At 43.5% G+C, this 21,254-nt stretch overlaps 1 protein-coding gene across 1 annotated transcript; it reads left to right on the top strand.

Moving 5' to 3' along the window:
* The first annotated feature begins 1,392 nt into the window (after positions 1–1,392).
* Positions 1,393–17,137, top strand: APOB (apolipoprotein B). Its single transcript, XM_028496582.2, has 9 exons — positions 1,393–1,599; positions 2,173–2,348; positions 2,471–2,658; positions 3,135–3,280; positions 5,081–5,454; positions 5,972–13,534; positions 13,891–14,005; positions 14,104–14,284; positions 15,201–17,137. Exons 1-9 carry the CDS (start codon positions 1,412–1,414, stop codon positions 16,833–16,835), a joined length of 10,566 nt encoding a protein of 3,521 aa, XP_028352383.2. The 5' UTR covers positions 1,393–1,411; the 3' UTR covers positions 16,836–17,137.
* The last annotated feature ends 4,117 nt before the right edge of the window (positions 17,138–21,254 follow it).

The following is a 21,254-nucleotide window of genomic DNA, read 5'->3' as shown; positions in this document are numbered from 1 at the left end:
TTTGCCGTCTGTATGTCTGTTTAGTTCTTCTGCCCAATTTTTGATTGGGTTGTTCTTTCTGATATTGAGCCATATAAGCTGTTTGTATGTTTGGAAATTAAGCCGTTGTTGGCCGCATCGTTTGCAAATATTTTCTCCCAGTCTGTAGGTTGTCTTTCCGTTTTGTTTATGGTTTCCTTTGCTGTGGTTATAAGTTTGATTATGTCCTATTTGTTTATTTTTGAAGAAGCTACTGTTTGATTTATGTTTATGTTGAAGAAAGACTTGAGGGGGACAAGAGCAGAGAAACGAGCATGCAGGCCGTCACAGTAATCCAGGCCAGAGACGGTGGCGCTTTGGGTTGGAGTGGTGATGGCAAAGGCGGTTGGCCTCGGCCGTGCTTTGAAGGCTGGGCGGACACAATCTGCTGATACAGTAGAGGTTCAGGGTGGGAGAAAAAAGGCAATCAGGACGACTCGAAGTTTTTGGCCTGAGCAGCTGAAGAACAGGGCTGCCACATCCTGAGATGGAGGCGCAGGTTTTAAATGTTCACTTTGGGAGATTCTTTATGTAGGAATAATGTGTCAGAAAATTCAACAAGGAAAACAGAACCCACAGGAAAGGGGGGGGCACGCAGGGGGCACGTACTGAATAAAAGTGTCAAGGAACGATTTTACAAGAGATATAAAATGGGTACACCTGTGAATTGAAGGAAACCTGGAAATCTTGTGACAAGGAAAGGAGGAGCCGGGGAGAGGGGAAGGCAGGGCAGGGTGGCAGCGACCCAGGAAGGGTGTCGTAGGCAGACGATCATACAGAGATGTCACGTGTGCCTGACCCAGGAGGACTCCGAGCCCTTACTGGTCCCTGAACACGCTGAGTTTTTCTCATATCCGGACGTTTGCCTTTCCGATTCCCTCCGCCTGGAAGGCTCTCCCCGCAGGATGCAGCGTGGCTCAGCCTCTCTCTTCATTCAGGTCTCTGCCCACATATCCTCTTGTCAGAACTTCTCTGACCACCACACGTGAAATAGCACCTCTTCTATCCCTTTCTCTCCTTTATCACCTTATCCGGTTTTACTTTTCTTCTTAACAAACATGTATTGCCACCTGACATTAAATAATGTACTTGCTTATTGTCTGTACCCCTCCCATTAGAATGTCAGTTCCATGAGGGCAGGGGCTTCCAGTGCCAAGAGCAGTGCCTAGCACGTGACAAGCAATCACTAAATACTTACAGATTGAACAAACGTGCAAGTACCACTGAGTTAAAAATTTAAGGTAAAATCCTGAACTGTGTCCTCATTTGAGCACATTAAGTACTTGAGGTTTCTCTGCCTTTTTCTCTCTCTTTCCTTCCTAAACATATCTTCTGAATAGACATCTGGATTCTCTCGTACACTCTTCCAGGTGTGAAGCAGACCGAGGCTACTATGATGTTCACATATAACCGGCAGAGTAAGACTTTGTCCAATGAAATCCAGATTCCAGATTTTGACGTTGACCTTGGGACAGTCCTCAGAGTTCGTGATGAATCTGCTAAGGAAGAAAAGTCTTACAAGCTCACCCTGGACATTCAGAATAAGAAAATAACTGAGGTCACCCTCACCGGCCATCTGAGGTAAGGAAGGCTCAAGGCGGGGGGGTCTGACCTGAGCTGTGGGCCTTTGTGGCTCTTTCCTTTCTTCCTTTTCAGCTTTAAAGCTGACCAAGGGGTCTGCACTTCAAGGGGCAGACAGAGCCCTCAACCCTGTGACCCTCTGCACGTGTCCAGTTGGATCTGCCCACCGTTCATTGGGTACTTACTATTCGCCAGGCACTATACTGGGTACTTTAAAGGAATTATCTCAGCCCTCATAATAAACTGCAGATAGGTGTGAGTTTCCCTGTTTCATAGATAAGGAAGTGGTAGCTTGGAGGGGTTAAATAATTTAGCCAAGGCAGTAGAGCTAGTAAATGGTAGAGCGGGATTCAAACAGTTCTCGAAAACCTTCTCTCCCCCATACCTCCCTGGGGCGTCCCGAATTTGTAGTCAGTTAGCTTTAGAAGTTAAGGAGTTCAGTCTCCTCTCATTTATTTCTCTGAGCCATTCATGTATCTTGTTTTCATCGCCACAAATGGAACTTGCATCGAACCCTGCCTGTCTCTTTGGAATGAATGGAGTCACTGATGTCAACTTTTTCTTTTTCAATAGTTATGACAGGAAGGAAGAAGGCAAAATCAAAGGTGTTATCTCCATACCCCGTTTGCAAGCAGAAGCCAGAAGTGAGATCCTCACCCAGTGGTCTCCCTCAAAACTGCTCCTGCAGGTGGACTCATCTGCTACAGCTTATGGCTCAACAGTTTCCAAGAAGGTGGCATGGCGTTATGGTAAGCACGTCTTCCCCACGTGAGCACGTCCAAGAGCACGGTGTACTCGATGGCAGTGTTGACAGCCACGGGTAGGAGCTGACCTGGCACTACCGACAACTGTTTCACGTGTGTGTTTTCAGATGAAGAGAAGATTGAATTTGAATGGAACACAGGCACCAACGTGGATACCAAAAAAGCAGCTTCCAGTTTCCCTGTGGATCTCTCTGATTATCCTAGAAGTGTGTATACGTATGCCACTAGTCTCCTGGATCACAGAGTTCCTCAACTAGACATGACTTTCCGGCACATGGGTTCCAAATTAGCAGATGTAAGTACACATCAGCCAGTCAATAAATACACAGTTATAAGTGCTAATAACACAGCCAACTCTGAGTTAGGTGAAAGAGTATCCAAAGATGGATAAAGGCATGCTTCCTACCCCCAGGGAATTCCTGGGGAGAAAAAGAAGCACTCACGTATGCATAGTTACCCAGTTACACAAGGCTATATTTGTAAATACCAAATGAATACTACTAAGCAGAAGAGTTGCCTGTGCCTAAGATATCACAGGGAGCTTCAGGACACTGACTAGGGGTTTGACTATGCTACGTATTCCTTTTATAAAATACAGGAAGAGATTAATTACTGACAGCCAAAATTCATAATTTGTATGATTTATTTTTTAACTTTGAGTATACCATCCTGCTTAATGATCGAGCTGTCAAATATGGATTATCACCTGATGTTAATTGTGTTTGATGCCCATCCATGCCCACCGCTTTTAAAACTTCTATTATTTTGTAGGCAACAAGTACATGGCTTCAGGAGGCATCAAGGAATCTTCCTTACGCCCAGAATTTACAAGATCATCTCAGTGGCCTACAAGAGTTGTACCTCCAGAAAATGGAATTGCCAGACTTCCACATCCCAGAAAACCTCTTCTTAAAAAGGTAAAAAGAGGAACCAGAAAAATTTCTTGAACCACGAAAAGTAAATGGAAGATTTTACTTAGCATGATTTAGACTTTTTTTTAATTTACATTTTTAAGGGAAACAAGGTAAGCATTTTAAGGAGATTAGTAACTGTCACATAAACATTGTAGCATTTTTGCATTATTAAATATGAGGTCAGAATGTGAATGCCAACCCAGTCAAAAAAAAAAACAAAAAAAACCTAAGGAAGTAGTTAGTTAGGAGATTCTGGTACTTTCACCCTAAGATGTTTTATTCACTTAGTTTTAAAACTGAATTTGAAAGCCATTCAGTTTTCCTGTACTATAAGTGAACTCGCCTTATGCTCAGGACCAGGATATACTCATAATCGTGGAGAATTCAAGAGTGGCTGGCAGACTTGTTGGCTACAGGCTTGCTGTTGAGCTCAGAGGGTCAGAACAGCCATTGGGCATGGAATGAAGGCACATTCTGAGAGCATATGTCACTTTAGCAAAACAGCATCATCCCTATGGGGAAGTCAGATTGTAAAATGCTCGGTCCCCTTCTGTACTTACAGAAATACATGTGATGCTTTGATTTCTGTCATGAAAATTTAAAACTCAGAGCATGAGCTGAAAAGACTACAGTCTGTTCTGGATTGACTGTTCTCTGTGTTATCTTCAGGGTTTAGAAAACAAGTGGCCTGTGTCACATGGGCCTTTCCATAGTCTGTGTCTGGGCAGCAAAGTTTAATAGACCAGATAAGTGTGTGAAAGGGCTAAAATCCACCAAAGCACTCATACAGACAAAATATGAAGATGATAAGAGACAAAAAGTGGCAGCTTCAGAGGACCCAGGAACCTCTTCCTTCACTCCTAGTGTTTCCAACCAACAGTCTTGTCTGTGCTGTGCTGAAAAGGCAGGACCACAGGACCTTAGCAATGGATGGGGCCTTATCAAGCATGGGATCTTATCGTGAATGTTGGGATCTGGATAGGCAGCATCCAGTCCTTGATGGAGTAATGCAATGAATAGTTATTTGTTTACTACACTTACACTCTGCCACCCTACTTTCTTCTTGTGAGTTGTCAAAATAGTCCATTGTATGTGCATAGTACTGAAAAGATTGCAAAGTGCTTTTAGGTATTTTTTCTCATTTCATATCCAAGACCAGCTCTGTGAGATCAGCAGAAACGGTACTATTATCCTCACTACACAGATAACATCACTGAGACTCAGAAAGGCGAATTCACTAGCCTAGCTCCCACTGATTGATGATACTATAACATTATAACTCAAGGTTACTGATGCCCATGCCTGTGCTCTTTCCACATGTCAAGATGCCTCAATTCAGTCGAGCAAATACGTATCAAGTATCCCCTGTGTGCGGTACTAGATTAGATGAGGTGCAGTGAGAAAATAAAAACTGGATAAGGTGTAATCCTTCCCCCCCACAGGAGGACACTGTGTAGACACTGACAAATGAACAGTAAGTGCTAGTTATATAAGCAGATGATGAAAAGATCTTCGAGATAGGTGGAAGCGACTGTGTCACTATAAGAACAAGAGAAATTGACTATGGCTTAGATGGGATGGTAGAAATAAGGACACAGCTCTTGGGAGGGATTTGAACGGATGTGAGTGTTTGTAGGTAGAGGTTAAAGCCAAGGGACGCCAGGCCCAGAGAGCGGCAGGAGAGCAGTGCCGTACAGGACTGGAAGTGAGACACATGCACTGTCGCTTAGAAGGTCAGGTGGCAGAGAACTTCGAGGTCTTGCTGTCTGACTGTGGGGACATTGTCTTTGCTCTTCATTTCAGTGACGGTCGGATCAAATATACCCTGAACAAGAACAGTGTGAACATTGAGATCCCTTTGCCTTTTGGTGGCAAATCCTCCAAAGATCTAAAGATGTTAGAGACTATTTGGACACCGGCCCTCAACTTCCAGCCTGTGGGATTCCACCTGCCATCTCAAGAGTTCCAAGTCCCCACTTTTACAATCCCCAAGTTGTATCAACTGCGGGTGCCTCTCTTGGGTGTTCTAGACCTCTCCACAAATACCTACAGTAACTTGTACAACTGGTCCGCCTCCTATACTGGCGGCAACACCAGCACAGACCCCTTGAGCCTCCAGGCTCAGTGCCACGTGAAGGCAGACGCCGTGGTCGACCTGCTCTCCTACCACGTGCAAGGTGAGCCCTGCCCGAGGGGAGGTTCACAGAGCGAATTTGCTGCAGGTTCCAATGGGCTAGCCTCCTCTAGGAAGGGGAGAACTTGGGCTTTCTTGCAGACATTGTTCTTGCTACTTGGAACCCTATTCTCTTTTCCTTCCTACCTTCCTTTCTCCCTCCCTTTCTTCCTTCGGAAATATTTATTAAACACCTATGTATCAAGTATTCTACTAGGCAGTTAACAGAGAAAACAGATAAACTGGCAATTAGAATTCAGTGTGAGAGGTGCTGTGATAGGGTATAGTGTGTAAGGTACAGTGGAGGACAAGGGAACCCAGCAAGGTCTGTGGTGGTCAGGGAAGGCTTCCAGGAGGAATGCCTTTCGCTGTCAGATTTTGTGCTCATGTTGTAAATGGAGGAGACTGTTGCGCAACTGACCCAGACCAATGGGACTTTCTTATTGAAAGACTTTCAACATAGAAACTGTTGTGGAAGTACATGACTTCATTTAACCAATGTGTTTTGATTTTTATGCTAGGATCTGCAAAAACAACGTATGACCACAGGAATACACTCACGTTTTCAGGTGATGGGTCCCTACACCACAAATTCCTGGATTCACATGTCAAATTCAGTCACGTAGAGAAAACTGGAAACAATCCAGCCTCAAAAGGTTTTCTAACGTTCGATGCATCGAGTGCCTGGGGACCACAGGTATCTGCTTCAGTCCATTTAGACTCAAAAAAGAAACAGCATTGGTATGTCAAAGAAGCCACGATTGATGGGCAGTTCAGAGCCTCTTCGTTCTATGCTAAAGGCGCATATGGCCTGTCTTATCAGAGGGATCCTACCACTGGCCAGCTGAGTGGAGAATCCAACCTGAGGTTTAACTCGTCCTACCTCCAGGGCACCAACCAGATAACAGGAAGATATGAAGATGGAACAGTCTCTATCACCTCCACCTTGGATCTGCAAGGTGGCCTCATGAAAAATACCGCTTCCCTGAAATATGAGAACTATGAGCTGACTCTGAAATCTGACACCAATGGGAGGTATGAGGACTTTGCCACTTCGAGCAAGATGGATCTGACCTTCTCTAAGCAAAGTGCATTGCTACGTTCTGAGTACCAGGCTGACTACAAGTCACTGAAGTTCTTCACCCTGCTTTCTGGATCACTAAACTCCCATGGTCTTGAGTTAAATGCTGACATCTTGGGCACCGACAGAGTTAATAGTGGTGCTCACAAGGCAACACTAAGGATTGTCCAAGATGGAATGTCTACCAGTGCAATGACCAACTTGAAGTATAGTCCCCTAATGCTGGAGAATGAACTCAATGCCGCGCTTGGCCTCTCTGGGGCATCCCTGAAATTAACAACAAATGGCCGCTTCCGGGAACACCATGCAAAATTCAGTCTAGATGGAAGAGCTACCCTCACAGAGGTGTCGCTGGGAAGTGCTTATCAGGCCATGATTCTGGGGGTCGACAGCAAAAACATTTTCAACTTCAGAATCAACCAGGAAGGACTCAAGCTTTCAAACGACATGATGGGCTCATACGCTGAAATGAAACTTGACCACACAAACAATCTGAACATCGCAGGGTTATCACTGGACTTCTCTTCGAAACTTGACAACATTTATAGCTCTGACAAGTTTTATAAGCAAAATTTTAATCTACAGTTACAGCCCTATTCCCTGGTAACTACTTTCAACAATGACTTGAAATTCAGTGCTCTGGATATGACCCACAATGGAAAATTACGGCTTGAACCTCTGAAGCTGAATGTAGGTGGGACCATAAAAGGAGCCTACCAGAATAATGAGCTAAAACACATCTACACTCTTTCTTATGCTGACTTATCAGCAAGTTATAAAGCAGACACTGTAGCTAAGGTGCAGGGGACAGAGTTTAGCCATCGGCTCAACACTAACATCGCTGGGCTTGCTTCAACCGTTGACATCAGTACAAACTACCATTCGGACTCCCTGCATTTCAACAATGTTTTCCACTCTGCAGTGGCCCCATTTACAGTGACCGTCAACACGCATACAAATGGCAATGGGAAACTGGTTCTCTGGGGACAACACACTGGGCAGCTGTATAGCAAATTCCTGTTGAAAGCAGAACCTCTGGCCTTTACTTTCTCTCATGATTACAGAGGATCCACAAGTCACCATCTCGTGTCCAAGACGAGCATCAGTACTGCTCTTGATCATAAAATGAGTGCCCTGCTCACTCTGGCCGAGCAGACAGGCACCTGGAAACTCAAGACCCAGTTGAACCAAAATGAATACAGCCAGGACTTCAGTGCTTACAACACTAAAGACAAAGTTGGCATTGAGCTCAGTGGACGAGCCCTGGCTGACCTCACTGTGCTGGACTCCCCTATTACAGTGCCACTTCTACTCAGTGAGCCCATCAGTGTAATTGACGCTTTAGAGCTGAGGGACGCTGTTGACCAGCCCCAAGAATTCACTCTTGTTGCTTCTGTAAAATATGATAAGAACCAAGATGTTCACACCATCAACCTCCCATTCTTTAAAATCCTGCCGGAATATTTTGAGAAGACTCGACAGGTAGTTATAGGTGCACTGGAAGCTATACAGAAAGAATTGAAACACATCAATATTGATGAACGCATGAGGAAATACATAGCAGCCTTGGACAGACTCCCACAGCAAGTTAATGATTATCTGAATGCATTCAACTGGGAGAAACAAGTTTTGAGTGCCAAGGAGAAACTAACTGCTTTCACAGAAAATTATAGAATTACAGAAAATGATCTGCAGATCGCATTAGACCATGCCAAAATCAACCTTAATGGAAAACTATCTCAGCTACAAACATATGTGATACAATTTGATCAGTATATTAAAGATAATTATGATTTACATGATTTTAAGGCAGCTATTGCTAAGATTATTGATCGAATCATTGAAAAATTGAAAACTCTTGATGAACATTATCATATCCGTGTAACTGTACTAAAAAAAATCCATGATCTGTGTCTTTTTATTGAAACTATTGATTTTAACAAAATTGGAAGTAGTACTGCATCTTGGATTCAAAATGTGGATACTAAGTATCAAATCAGAATCCAGATACAAGAAAAATTGCAGCAGCTCAATGCACAGATTCAGAATGTAGACATCCAGCACCTTGCTGAAAAGGTCAAACAACAGGTTGAAGCTATTGATGTCAGAGTGCTTTTAGATCAGCTGAAAACTACAATCTCATTTCAAAGAATAAAGGAAATTATTGAGCATGTCAAATACTGTGTTACAAATCTTTTTGAAGATTTTGAAGTAATTGAGGGAATCAATGCTTTCAGAGTCACGGTCCATAAGTTCACTGAGACGTATAAAATAGACCACCACATCCAGGTTTTAATGGATAAATCAGTGCAGTTGGCCCACCAGTATAAGCTGCAGGAGACTGTTCAGAAGCTAAGCAGTGTCCTACAACAAGTCAAGACGGCAGATCTTGTTGAGGAACTGATTGGGTTTACCGACCGTGCTCTCAAGCAGCTTGACTCATTGTCTTTTAAACAATTCATTGAAGAAATAAACAGATTCCTTGACATGCTGGTAAAGAAATTAAGGTCATTTGACTACCACCAGTTTGTAGATGAAACCAATAACAAAATTCGTGAGGTGACTCAGAGAATCAATGGTGAAATTCAGGCTCTGGGACTTCCACAGAAAGCCAAAGCACTAAAACTGTTTACAGAGGATGTCAAGGCCACAGTCTCAATCCATCTGGAAAACCTAAAGGCCACCAAAATAACCTTATTCTTTGATTGGTTACAGGAGGTTTCTGTAGTTCACATGAAAGCCAAATTCCAAGAGACCCTGGAAGATATACGAGACCGAGTGTATCAAATGGATATACAGCAGGAAGTCCAGCGATACCTGTTCCTAGTTGGCCAGGTTTACAGCACACTTGTCACCTACATTTCTGATTGGTGGAATCTTGCTGCTAAGAACCTTACTGACTTCGCAGAACAGTACCCTCTCCGAGACTGGGCCAAAAACCTGAAAACACTAGTAGAGCAAGGATTCACTGTTCCCAAAATCCAGACCACCTTCGGGACCATACCTGCCTTTGAAGTCAGTCTCCGTGCCCTTCAGGAGGCTACATATCAGACTCCTGGCTTCACTGTCCCCCTGACAGATCTGAAGATTCCATCCGTTCAGATCAACTTCAAAAAGTTGAAAGATATAAAGATCCCATCCAGGTTTTCCACGCCAGAATTTACTGTCCTCAGTACCTTCCACGTCCCTTCCTTTACAGTTGACTTGGTAGAAATAAAAACAAAGATCATCAGAACCATTGACCAAATGCTGACCAGTGAGCTGCAGTGGCCGGTCCCGGAAGTGTACCTGAGGGATCTGAGCGGGGTGGACACGGTTCTTGCCGGAATCCCTCTGCCAGACTTCCATTTACCAGAAATCACAATTCCAGAATTTGTCATCCCGCATCTCAATGTTACAGATTTTCAAGTTTCTGACCTTCACATACCGGAATTCCAGCTTCCTCACATCTCACACACAACTGAAGTACCTACTTTTGGCAAGCTGTATGGCATTCTGAAAATCCAATCTCCCATTCTCATATTAGATGCAAAAGCTGACATTCACAATGTAACTGCTTCAGCGAGCCAGGCAGAGATTGAGGCTTCTGTCACCGCCAAAGGAGAGTCCAAATTAGAAGTTCTCAATTTTGATTTTCAAGCAAATGCACAACTTTCAGACCCCAAGATTAATCCACTGGTTCTGAAGGAATCTATGAGGTTCTCCAGCAGGTACCTGAAAACAGAGCATGAGAGTGAAGTGCTGTTTGTTGGAAATGCTATTGAGGGAAAATCAAACACAGTGGCAGGTTTACACACGGAAAAAAATACACTGGAGCTTAGTAACGGTGTGCTCGTCAAGATAAATCATCAGCTTACCCTGGACAGCAACACAAAGTACTTCCACAAACTGAACATCCCCAAACTGGACTTCTCCAGCCAGGCTGACCTGCGCAGTGAAGTCAAGACCCTGTTGGAAGCTGGACACCTAGCATGGACTTCTTCTGGAAGAGGGTCCTGGAAATTGGCCCGCCACAAATTCTCAGATGAGGGAACACATGAATCCCAAAGTAACTTTACTGTGGAAGGACCCATCACGTCCTTTGGATTGTCTAATAAGATCAACAGCAAACACCTAAGAGTAAACCAAAATATAGTTTATGAATCTCGCCTCCTCAACTTTTCTAAATTTGAAATCCAGTCACAAGCTGAATGCCAGTACTTGGGCCGCAGTGTTCTAACTGCTAAAGGTATGGTACTGCTTAGAGAAGGGAAGGCAGGGATAACTGGCAACCATGATGCACATTTAAATGGAAAGGTTACTGGAACTTTGAAAAATTCTGTTTTCTTTTCAGCACAGCCGCGTGCGCTTACCGCATCCACAAACAATGAAGCGAACTTGAGAGTTAGTTTTCCATTAAAATTGACAGGGAAGATAGACTTTCTGAATAATTATGCACTGTTTCTGAGTCCTAGTGCCCAGCAAGCAAGTTGGCAAGCAAGTGCCAGGTTCAATCAGTATAAGTACAATCAAAATTTCTCTGCTGGAAACAATGAGAAAAGCATCGAGGCCCACATAGGGATAAATGGAGAAGCCAACCTGGATTTTTTAAACATTCCTTTAACAATCCCTGAAATGACTCTACCTTATACAAAGCTCACAACGCCCCAGGTGAAAGATATCTCCTTATGGGAAAAGACAGGCTTGAAGGAATTCTTGAAGACAACAAAGCAATCGTTCGATTTAAGTGTAAAGGCTCAGTATAAGAAAAACAAAGACAAGCATTCCATCCCAGTTCCTCTGGATGTATTTTATGCATTTATCAATCGTAACATCAATTTCTTCAACAGGCATTTTGAGACAGTCAGAAACAAGGCATCAGATTTTTTTATCAAATCCTACAGTGAAGCAAAAATTACATTTGATAAGTACAAGGTTGAAAAATCCCTCAACCAGCAACCCAGGATCTATAAAATTCCTGGATACACTATTCCAGTTACCAACATTGAAGTGTCTCCATTCACAGTGACGATGTTGACATTCGGGTATGTGATCCCCAAAGAGATCAGCACCCCCAGCATCACCATCCCGGGTTCTGGCGTCTATGTGCCCTCATACACATTAGTCCTGCCATTCCTAGAGCTTCCAACCCTTCATGTCCCTAGGAATCTTCTTGAGCTTTCTCTTCCAGAGTTCAAGGTATTGAATACCACAAACAAAATTTTAATTCCAGCCATGGGCAATATCACCTATGATTTTTCCTTTAAATCAAGTGTCATCACACTGAATACCAATGTTGGTCTTTATAACCAATCAGATATTGTGGCTCATTTTCTTACTTCCTCTTCTTCTGTCATTGATGCACTGCAATACAAATTAGAGGGCACCTCAAGTCTGACGAGGAAAAGAGGGTTGAAGTTAGCCACAGCTTTGTCTCTGAGTAACAGACTCGTGGAGGGCAATCATGACAGTACTATTAGCTTCACCAAGAAAAACATGGATGCATCCGTGACAACAACTGCAAGAGTCCAAATTCCACTTTTGAGAATGAATTTCAAGCAAGAACTTAATGGAAATACCAAGTCAAAACCTACTGTCTCTTCATCCATTGAATTAAAGTATGATTTCAGTTGGCCCCATGTGTACACTACTGCTACAGGGGCGTTTGACCACAAGCTCAGCTTAGAATGTCTCACCTCTTACTTTTCCATTGAGTCATCTACCAAAGGAGGTGTCAAGGCTTTTATCCTTTCAAAGGAATATTCAGGAACTCTTGCCAGTGAGGCCAGCACTTACTTGAATTCCAAGGGTACTCGATCTTCTGTGAAGCTGCTAGGAGCTTCCAAAGTAGATGGTATCTGGAACCTTGAAGTAAAAGAAAATGTTGCTGGAGAAACCACTCTCCAACGCATATATGCCATCTGGGAACAAAATACGAAAAACCATTTACAGCTAGGGGGCCTCTTTTTAACATCTGGAGAGCATACAAGCAAAGCCACCCTTGAACTTTCCCTATGGGAAATATCAGCCCTTGTTCAGGTCCATGCACATCAGCCCAGTTCCCTCCTTAATATCAATTACCTTGGCCAGGAAGTGTCCCTGAATGCTAACACTGAGAACCAGAAAATCAGCTGGAAAAGTCAGGTCCAGGTTCATTCTGGGTCTCTCCAGAACAACTTACAGCTTTCCAATGACCAAGATGAGGCACGCCTTGACATGGCAGGCTCCTTAGAAGGGTACCTATGGTTCCTCAAAGATGTTGTCCTACCAGTTTATGACAAGAGCTTATGGGACCTCCTAAAGCTGGATGTAACCACCAACAACGATAGGAAACAGTATCTCCGTGCTTCAACTGGCCTTGTATATACCAAAAACCCCAATGGCTATCCTGTTTCTATCCCCGTGCGAGAATTGGCTGATAAATTCATTATTCCTGGACTGAAACTAAATAACCTAACTTCCTTTTGTGTCACACCTACATTCCACGTCCCCTTTACAGATCTTCAGGTCCCATCCTACATACTTGACTTCAGTGAAATAAAAATCTACAAGAAGCTAAGTACTTTGCCATTTGCCCTCAACATACCAACACTACCCAAAGTGCAATTCCCCAAAGTTGATGTGTTAGCACAATATTCTAAACCAGAAGTCTCCTCAGTTCCCTTTTTTGAGGTAACTGTACCTGCATCTCAGTTAACTGTGTCCCACTTCACCCTTCCAAAAAGTATTTCAGTTGGCAGTGCTGTTTTGGATCTAAATGTGGTGGCCAGCAACATTGCAGACTTCGAGTTGCCAACCACCACCATGCCTGAGCAGACGATTGAGATTCCTTCCCTGAAGTTCTCTGTACCTGCTGGCATTTTCATTCCTTCCTTTGGAACACTGACTGCACATTTTGAGGTGGCCTCTCCCTTGTATAATGCCACTTGGAGTGCTGGTTTGAAAAATAAAGAAGATCGCGTTGAAACATTCCTGGATTCCACATGCAGGTCCACCATTCAGTTCCTGGAATATGACCTAAACGGTAAGGAAACTTCCTGCCTCCCCTACGTGCTTTATTTCTTCAGTGCGAGTTGTGAATAAATAATTATGTATTTAGATATGACTCGAAGCAAAATTGCTCTCTATAGCAAAATTGAAAAGAGGCGGGAAGGAGACACATGTATACCCCACATGTGAAAACCATCCTGTTGAAAACCTACTGACATTGCAGAATAGGTTCAGAGAAAACAGGACTGAAAAGGTCTCCTGTTTTTTTAAATGAGGACTGCATGTTTCAAACATGTAAGACAGTTAAGATAGAATTCTCTGTTTTCACAGTGAAAACGTTTATATCCTACAGTTACTAATCTAATGAAATATAAAATCTTTCCCATACAGTTGTGGGAACACACAAAATTGAAGGTGGCATGTTAGTTTGTAAAACTAACAGACCATTTGCACACCATGACATCAGTGCAGAGTATGAAGAAGATGGTAGATATCAAAGACTTGGGTATGGAACTTCTATTTTCATCTCTTTTCCAGTCATTGTGATGTTTGCCAGCTCCACATCCCTTTCGTGACAGCCCATCTGCTTTCTTTTGCTTTCAGGTACTGGAATGGAAAGGTCGACCTTAACATCACCAGCCCGACATTAACTGATGTCCGTCTGTGCCACCCAGAAAGGGAGAACCACCTCTCCTTCTCAGTAGCCTCCCCAGCCATAGGCACTGTGGTCATCGACGTGAAAATTAACAACTTATTGAGATGGAACCTCTACTACCGCCCTCAGGTGAGTCCCATCTAGTGGGTTACACACCCCAAGAGCAAACAGAGAATATGGGCAGGTAATACAAAGTATTACCTAGGGGCTTTCCCAAACTAGGTGAAACACAAGCAATGAGCAGGTTGAACTTCTCTTCTGAGGAGCTATTCTCCAGAAAGTATTAGGAGTCTTTTATTGATTGTATTAGATGCACACATGACCTCATATTACCACTATTATTTTATTACATTTGGGCAGTTCTAGAAAGATGAGAGTTTTGCCTCATCACCTAAATCATGGAGAAACTCTGCCATATGCTGAGTACATTTTTCAGACTGGGGCTTCTGGAGTATTTGAGGCTTCAAAATTCTTCCCCACAGTAGGATTGTTAGATATGCCAAGTTTCTCTCACAGACTTTACAAGCTCTGCCAGGGCCCAATCAAAGATGCCATTAGTAGAGGAGGGGAGATAATCAGGTTCTATCACTGAAGTTTATCACAGGCTTAGAGGACGGGTGGCTGCTGATATTGGTCTTCTAGGTCTCTGCTCGACGGGCCCTGGACTTTTTTTCTTTTTTGTTACTTCTCCTTTCTCTGAATTAGTCTTTCCCTGTTTTTTTTTTGCCCCATTCTCTTCCTCCTCTTCCTCCTCCTCCTCTTCTGATCTTCAGGCCTAGAAAGGCCTGAATGTTAAATGTTACTGTGTAAATGCCTTACATAATTTTGTCCTTTCTGGGGCATGTGTTAAAGAGGAATTAACAAGGGTGTATTTGTTTAACCGTAAGACAAACACATGAACTGACATATGAAAGATAAATCCCCATCAGAATATGAAAGATCCTCTGATCTTTACTTTTAACTGCTAATGAAGTTTTGGTGTAGTATATTATGTAATCAAGATAATTGAAAACATGTTCTTTTCATCCTTTTTTGCTCGTTTTAGTCCTCTCCAGATAAAACACTCAACATAGTCAAAATTGAGATGAGGGTCCCGGAATTGGATGAAGTTCAGATTAAAGCTAACTGGGAAGAAGCAGTGCCTGAATTGCTAAGCTCTCTCAAAGACAATATGCCCAAGGCCATGGGGGCCTCTTATGACTATGTCAGCAAGTACCACCAGGAGTACATGGGACTCGATCTGAGAGATGCTTCTTTAAAACTGAGAAGAGGTTTGCAGAACAGCGCTGAGCAGGTGTATCAACGGGCCGTGAGGCAGGTTGATGAGGTGGACGTGGGGCTCCGAAAGATAGCCAGAGGCACCACTAGAACCTACCTGCAGTGGACGGACAAGGCCAAGAGTCTGTACCAGGAACTGTTGGCTCAGGAGGACCACAGTGGTTTCCAGAGACTCCAGAAGAAGGTGTTTGACAGCTTAATAGGAGTTACTCAGGAATACAATGTGACAGTCAACCGTGTGATTGACTCGTTCATTGATTTCCTGAAGTCCACCAGATTCCAGCTCCCAGGAAGAGCCGGGAACTACACTGAAGACGAACTCTACACTATGGTCCTGAAGAAAGTAGGTAAGCTACTGTCCCAGGTACATTCAAAGATCCATAGTGGGTTAGAAATACTGTTTTCCTATTTCCAAGACCTGATGGAGAAATCTGAATTAATCAAGGACCTAAAGAATAAATTTCCCTTTGATTCAGTGTACTATCAACTAATAGGTATAGGCTCAGAGTATGGAAAACTGTTGAAATCTTTATCACAAGAGGTCCAAAAGGCACTTAGTGACCTCCAGTCTGTCAAGACTACAGAGATGCTAAGTGATCTTAAGAGGTTTCTACAAAGCATTTTCCAAGAGATAGAAGAAGACCTTAAACGCTTAAGGGAGAAGAAATTTACTGATCTCATTAATGATATCCAACACGACATCAGCAGAACCTTCGACATATTCATTTCATTTGCTTTTAGACTCCTGAAAGAAAACCTAGGTCATAACTTTGGTGAGTTTAATGAACTTGTTCAAAACAAACTTCAGAAAGCTTCTCAAGAGTTACAGCAGCTCCATCAGTATGTGCAGGCTCTTCGCAAAGAATATTTTGATCCAAGTATGGTTGGCTGGACAGTGAAATATTATGAACTTGAAGAAAAGATCATCAACCTGATCAAGAACCTAGTAGATGTCCTTAAGGACTTCCATTCCAAATACACTGTCAGCGCTGCTGGCTTTGCTTCCCAACTCTCAAGTCAGGCTGAGCAACTGGTGCAGAAAGATTTCCAGGAATATCTGAGCATCCTTGCCGATGCAGATGGAAAAGGGAAAGAGAAGATTGCAGAGCTTTCTACCAGTGCTCAGGAACTAATTAAAAGCTGGGCTGTTGCAGTGAAGGAAATCATTTCTGATTACCACCAGCAGTTCACATATAAACTACAGGATTTTGCAGACCAACTCTCTGATTACTATGAAAAATTCATTGCTGAGTCCAAAAGATTGATTGACCTGTCCATTCAAAAATACCACATGTTTCTGAGATATATCATGGAGTTACTGAAAGAGCTACAATTGGCCACAGTCAATGGCATGAGCCCCTACATAAAGGTTGCTCCAGGAGAGTTTACTATCACCGTCTAATTTTTTTATAGCAGTTCTCATTTATTCTTCTGCTCCAATTAAACTTCCACATAGTAGGGAAAAAATTCAAACTGTATGTATTAATATAATCATCCACCAAGCCAGCCCTGTAGCAGGTAGCTGACTACAAGCAGAAACACATATGAACTGGACCTGCATCGAAGCTGGCATCAGATCTCTGAAGGTCTCTGAACTCTGGGAAATGACATTTTTTGCAAGTTAAAGAAAACCAGGATCTGAGTTATTTTGCTAAACTTTGGGAGAGCGAGAACAAATAAATAAATTCTTTATTGTGTATCATACCACTCAATGTGACTCATTCATATTGAAAGATAGAGAAATGAGGTTATTTATTCAAATGTCTGGCATTTCAAAACCTCTAGAACACACACTGTTTTGAGTGATAGGGGAAAAGGAGAATTTAGGGAGGGAAATACTTTGCCGCCTTGAAGAAAGTAACTGATCTCAGAGACTGTATTTGCCAAGTGAGAATGAAAAACTATCTGCAAAGACTTTCACATAATTTGACCCACAGAAGCACCTCATTATGTGCCACACAATCTTCCTCACCAACCAGTCTGCTTTTGCCAGGCGAGGCTCTCTGCTAGGCTCTGAGATAAACCATCAGGCCCTTTACTTGACTCATCTGCCAGCAGGGGAAAAGGAATGGCTAAGAAAGAAGTCCTAACCGCAAGGGCTTCATGGCAGTAGTGATCCCAGAAGGCTCCCTGCAGCTTGGCCAGGATCCATTCGTGGCAGGGGAAGTAAGGGTAGGAGAGGAGACTTGGGACATGGGTTCCTAACATTTCTGGGACCAAGCATACATTAATGCTCTTGAATTTCTTTATTTCTCCAAACTTAATATCCAGTAATCCTAAGGGTAATCAAAACCCAGCCGTTTCCCCTACTACATCCACTCACCTCAAACTCTGATTTTAAACACTGGCAACATCCAGTCAGAGCACCCAGGGTGAGCTCTGGTGAGGGAAGGCTGCAGAGAAGCTGTGCCACCCAGCTGTCTCTAATGTCGTTGGGAAGGTCAGCGATAACTTGCATTTCAGTGGCACTGGAGGACAAAGGAAGGGCGTGACCTTCGGGGAATAGGAAATTGGAGACCACCCCAAGTCCTACGTGAGACCTGTTTGGAAAAGGCCCTTTTTATCCCCAGATACCTTCAAGCTGCAGCATTCTTTCATAAAGCCTTCCAATTCCCTTGGTAAAGGCCACTCTTAAAATGCACAAGCATTACCTGGAAAAGAAAACACACTAGCCTCTTCGTACCTTAGCAGGATTCTTCTGTCTAGAACTGAGGAGCCAGAAAGAGTCATAGGGAGGTGGAATATATATGGATCTGGTACTCAAGGAAAGTCTTTTGGCTACTGAATCAATAGATGGATGGATGGATGGATGAGTGGATGAGTGGATGGGTAGATGGATGGACAGATAGTTGAGTGAATGAATGAGAGGGTAGAGGAGGGGTCAGTTCCAAGAGCGAGATAAGGCGAGAAATTAGGCCCAGGTCCCACAGCAGCACGTGAGCGGTTCCAGGCATAACTCTATGAGACTTTCCCTGACGAGCTGTGAGCAGCAAGGATCTACTGAGTGTTCAAACTGAAAGGAGGCCTGGGATTATGGCTTAATTTGGAGGGAAAGTAGGAGTCCTAGCTTCTTGGTGCTCACGTGGCCATATCTGTGTCTGGGGCATGAGAGGAGGAAAAAAGAGACACAAATTCAAAATGATCATAGAATCACACAGTGCCACCTGTTCAGTTCCCTGACTGGTATCCCTTATACGAGGTGCCCCTGGCTGGCTTAGAATATCTTTATCATGCTCAGTAAAGTTGGAAGAAGGGATCTTTGGCAGGGTTTGGACTTTGCTTGTCCTCTACCTTGGTCTTCCACTACATATCAGGATACTTCTCTGGGTTCAGTTAATGGCTACATCCCTTACTTGTTTGGAGCTTTGAGCATCTTACTTCCCCTATGTGAGCTTCAGTTTTCTTATCTACAAAATGAGGATAATATCTATCCTACCTGCCTTGAAAGGCTGTCCCATGAAAATCAGTTGAAATAATAACGTGAAAAGAGTTTTGTAACCTTTCATGTTGTGTAGAAACGAAGTGTTATTATTATTAGATGATATTTAAACAAGTTTATGGCAAGGAGAGAGAATGGAGACAAGGAGAACTGGCCAGTTTAGTGAACATTTATTAAATGCTTCTATGTGCTAAGCACAAAAGCTCTACAGAGGAGACAAAAATCAGCAAGACACAGTTCCTGGATGTCTGTCTGTCCATCTGTTTATCAAAGGTGGAATGTGTTGTCTCATGATGGGTATAAACAAAGTACTATGAAGGTTTTATAACAGGAAAATATAAGAATCAAGAAGTTTTCATGGAGACCATTGAAATGGATCTTGAAGTTACATAGACTTTAATAAGAGATAAGGGAGAAATGACATTCTAGAAGAAGAACATAGCAAATAAAGATAGATGGGTGTGTCTGAAGGTGGCCAAAGCACAGGAAAAGTCAAAGGGAGACAGGATTGGAAAGGCAGCAGAGGTCTTGAAAGCTGGAGTGAAAGGTGGTACTCTCTTGGCTGGAGAGGGCATCCAATTAAAGTATTTGAACAGGAGGGTGTTACGGGTTGTGATTTAAGAAAACTGATATGGCAGCTTTTGCAGGATGAATTGTAATGAGATGAATCTGGGTATGAGGCTGTTCCAAGGTCCAAGTAAAAGATGCTGAGCATCTCAGCCAAGTCATAGATGCTGCAGATGGTGAGGACCGACTGGATACAAGAAGCATCATGAGGACATAAGACAGAGCCAGGGGGCTGATTGTTTAGGACAGAAGGGATGGGTACAAAAGCTATTAGAACTGAGCTGCCTTGGAAACTCACTGGAAGCAAGAATTGGAGGGGTTGCTGGAGTGACCTGAAGAACAAGGAAGAATGACTAAAGCAGACTTCAGAGTTATGAAATTTTGAACCTGCATAACTTGAAGACCTATGGGGCATCACTAGAAATAGGAGAAACGTGTTGAGGGTAGACTATTAATGTAAGGCATGGACTCACAGATGCTCAGTGACAGCTGGAAAGGGAGTGTGGGATCACATGGTAAGTTTCAAGTTGCAGTGGTATGTCCAAGCAGAAGTATCTCCAATATTAAATTGGAAATGTGGGCTAGAGAAACAACATCCACAGGCATGGGGACTAAGGAGAATTTTAACCAATTGTATTGATTTCATGTCTTTATACGTACTTTTAGAAACATAACAAGAAAACAAAGTTTGTCCTCTTGTACAATTAATTGGTCTATTGACCTGAGAGTGAGCCAACATGTACATGTCCTGAGAACATACTGTGAGATGACTCGGAAAGTACTACTATAAACACTGCTATTCCTCCCGTAAAACAAATATCCAAAGTTTAAAACCAAAGGAGAAATAAGATAATGGCGCCCAGCCCAGGTCCCTGGAACTCTGGAAGCATGATCAAGCTGTGTGCTTTGGTTTGACTCCCAGGTCCTGCCTTAGACTAGTGGTGCTGTCCCCAGAATAAACCTTGTGATCGTTGGGTCCACTGAGAGTGGGCGCCACCAGGTGCATTTGGAGCCCCCTCAGTTCTCTTTGCTTTTCACCTGGCGGCTGGTCAGTTGGGGAACCCAATTGCACTTTATCAATGAGATGAGCAAAACCCCCTCTGACTTCTTATTCTAGGTCCCTCTTCTGGCTCTAATTTATGACTTAGTCCCCATTCAGTCAGAGAAGGGGCCAAGCTGGCCCTCAAATGGGGCCTGTAACATGGGAGCCAGAGTGGACAAACAGATGTTCCCTCTAAAAGTGTCTAATAACCAGAGATAAATGTGCAGAAACAGACCCTACCTCTTAGCTCATCTCCTTGTCTTGCTGTTTCACATTAAGAGGTCAGCTGCACTCCCTTCAAGCACTCCATTTGTTGGTGCGATGGTTGGGTGGTCACTAACAAATAACATTCCAGGGCCTCGTAAAAGCTGGTGGAGTGGGAGGTACACATGTTTCTAGGAGGAGAGGGCCCTGCCCTTCTCCTCCTGTACAGACTGGCTCACGCCTCCTCCGAGTCGGAGCCGTGCTTTGGGTCAGTGATACCCAGGCACTAGGCACTAAGCTCTGACCTTTGTGTCAACTTTACCCCTCCACTGGCACCACCGAGGCCCAGTTTTAAGTGAGAGAGACAACGCAGGCCTTGGAGGTAGCCTGGCCTGTGAGCTGTAGACCTGTGTCCCCACGCTTGTTTCTAAGCTGTGTCTGGGCCATAGCTGTGCAGCATGAGTACCACACAGACAGCAGAGGCATCCACAGTTCAGACTCTAAGCTAGAGAGTAGCCTGAGGAAAGGGCAGTTCAGTCGGCAGCCCAGCTCCCCAGTTCTCCCTGGCC

Source organism: Physeter macrocephalus, chromosome 12 (assembly GCF_002837175.3).
Source record: "Physeter macrocephalus isolate SW-GA chromosome 12, ASM283717v5, whole genome shotgun sequence".
Lineage (NCBI taxonomy): Eukaryota > Metazoa > Chordata > Mammalia > Artiodactyla > Physeteridae > Physeter > Physeter macrocephalus.
Note: the sequence above shows the minus strand (reverse complement) of the source record. Positions and strands in the feature narration are given on the sequence as shown.

Excerpts from the sequence above, each read along its gene's own strand:
- APOB (XM_028496582.2), top strand. The coding sequence starts at position 1,412 with ATGATGTTCACATATAACCGGCAGAGTAAGACTTTGTCCAATGAAATC. Across the intron at positions 1,600-2,172 it reads ACCCTCACCGGCCATCTGAG|TTATGACAGGAAGGAAGAAG; the intron begins GTAAGGAAGGCT and ends CTTTTTCAATAG. Across the intron at positions 14,006-14,103 it reads GGTAGATATCAAAGACTTGG|GTACTGGAATGGAAAGGTCG; the intron begins GTATGGAACTTC and ends TTTTGCTTTCAG.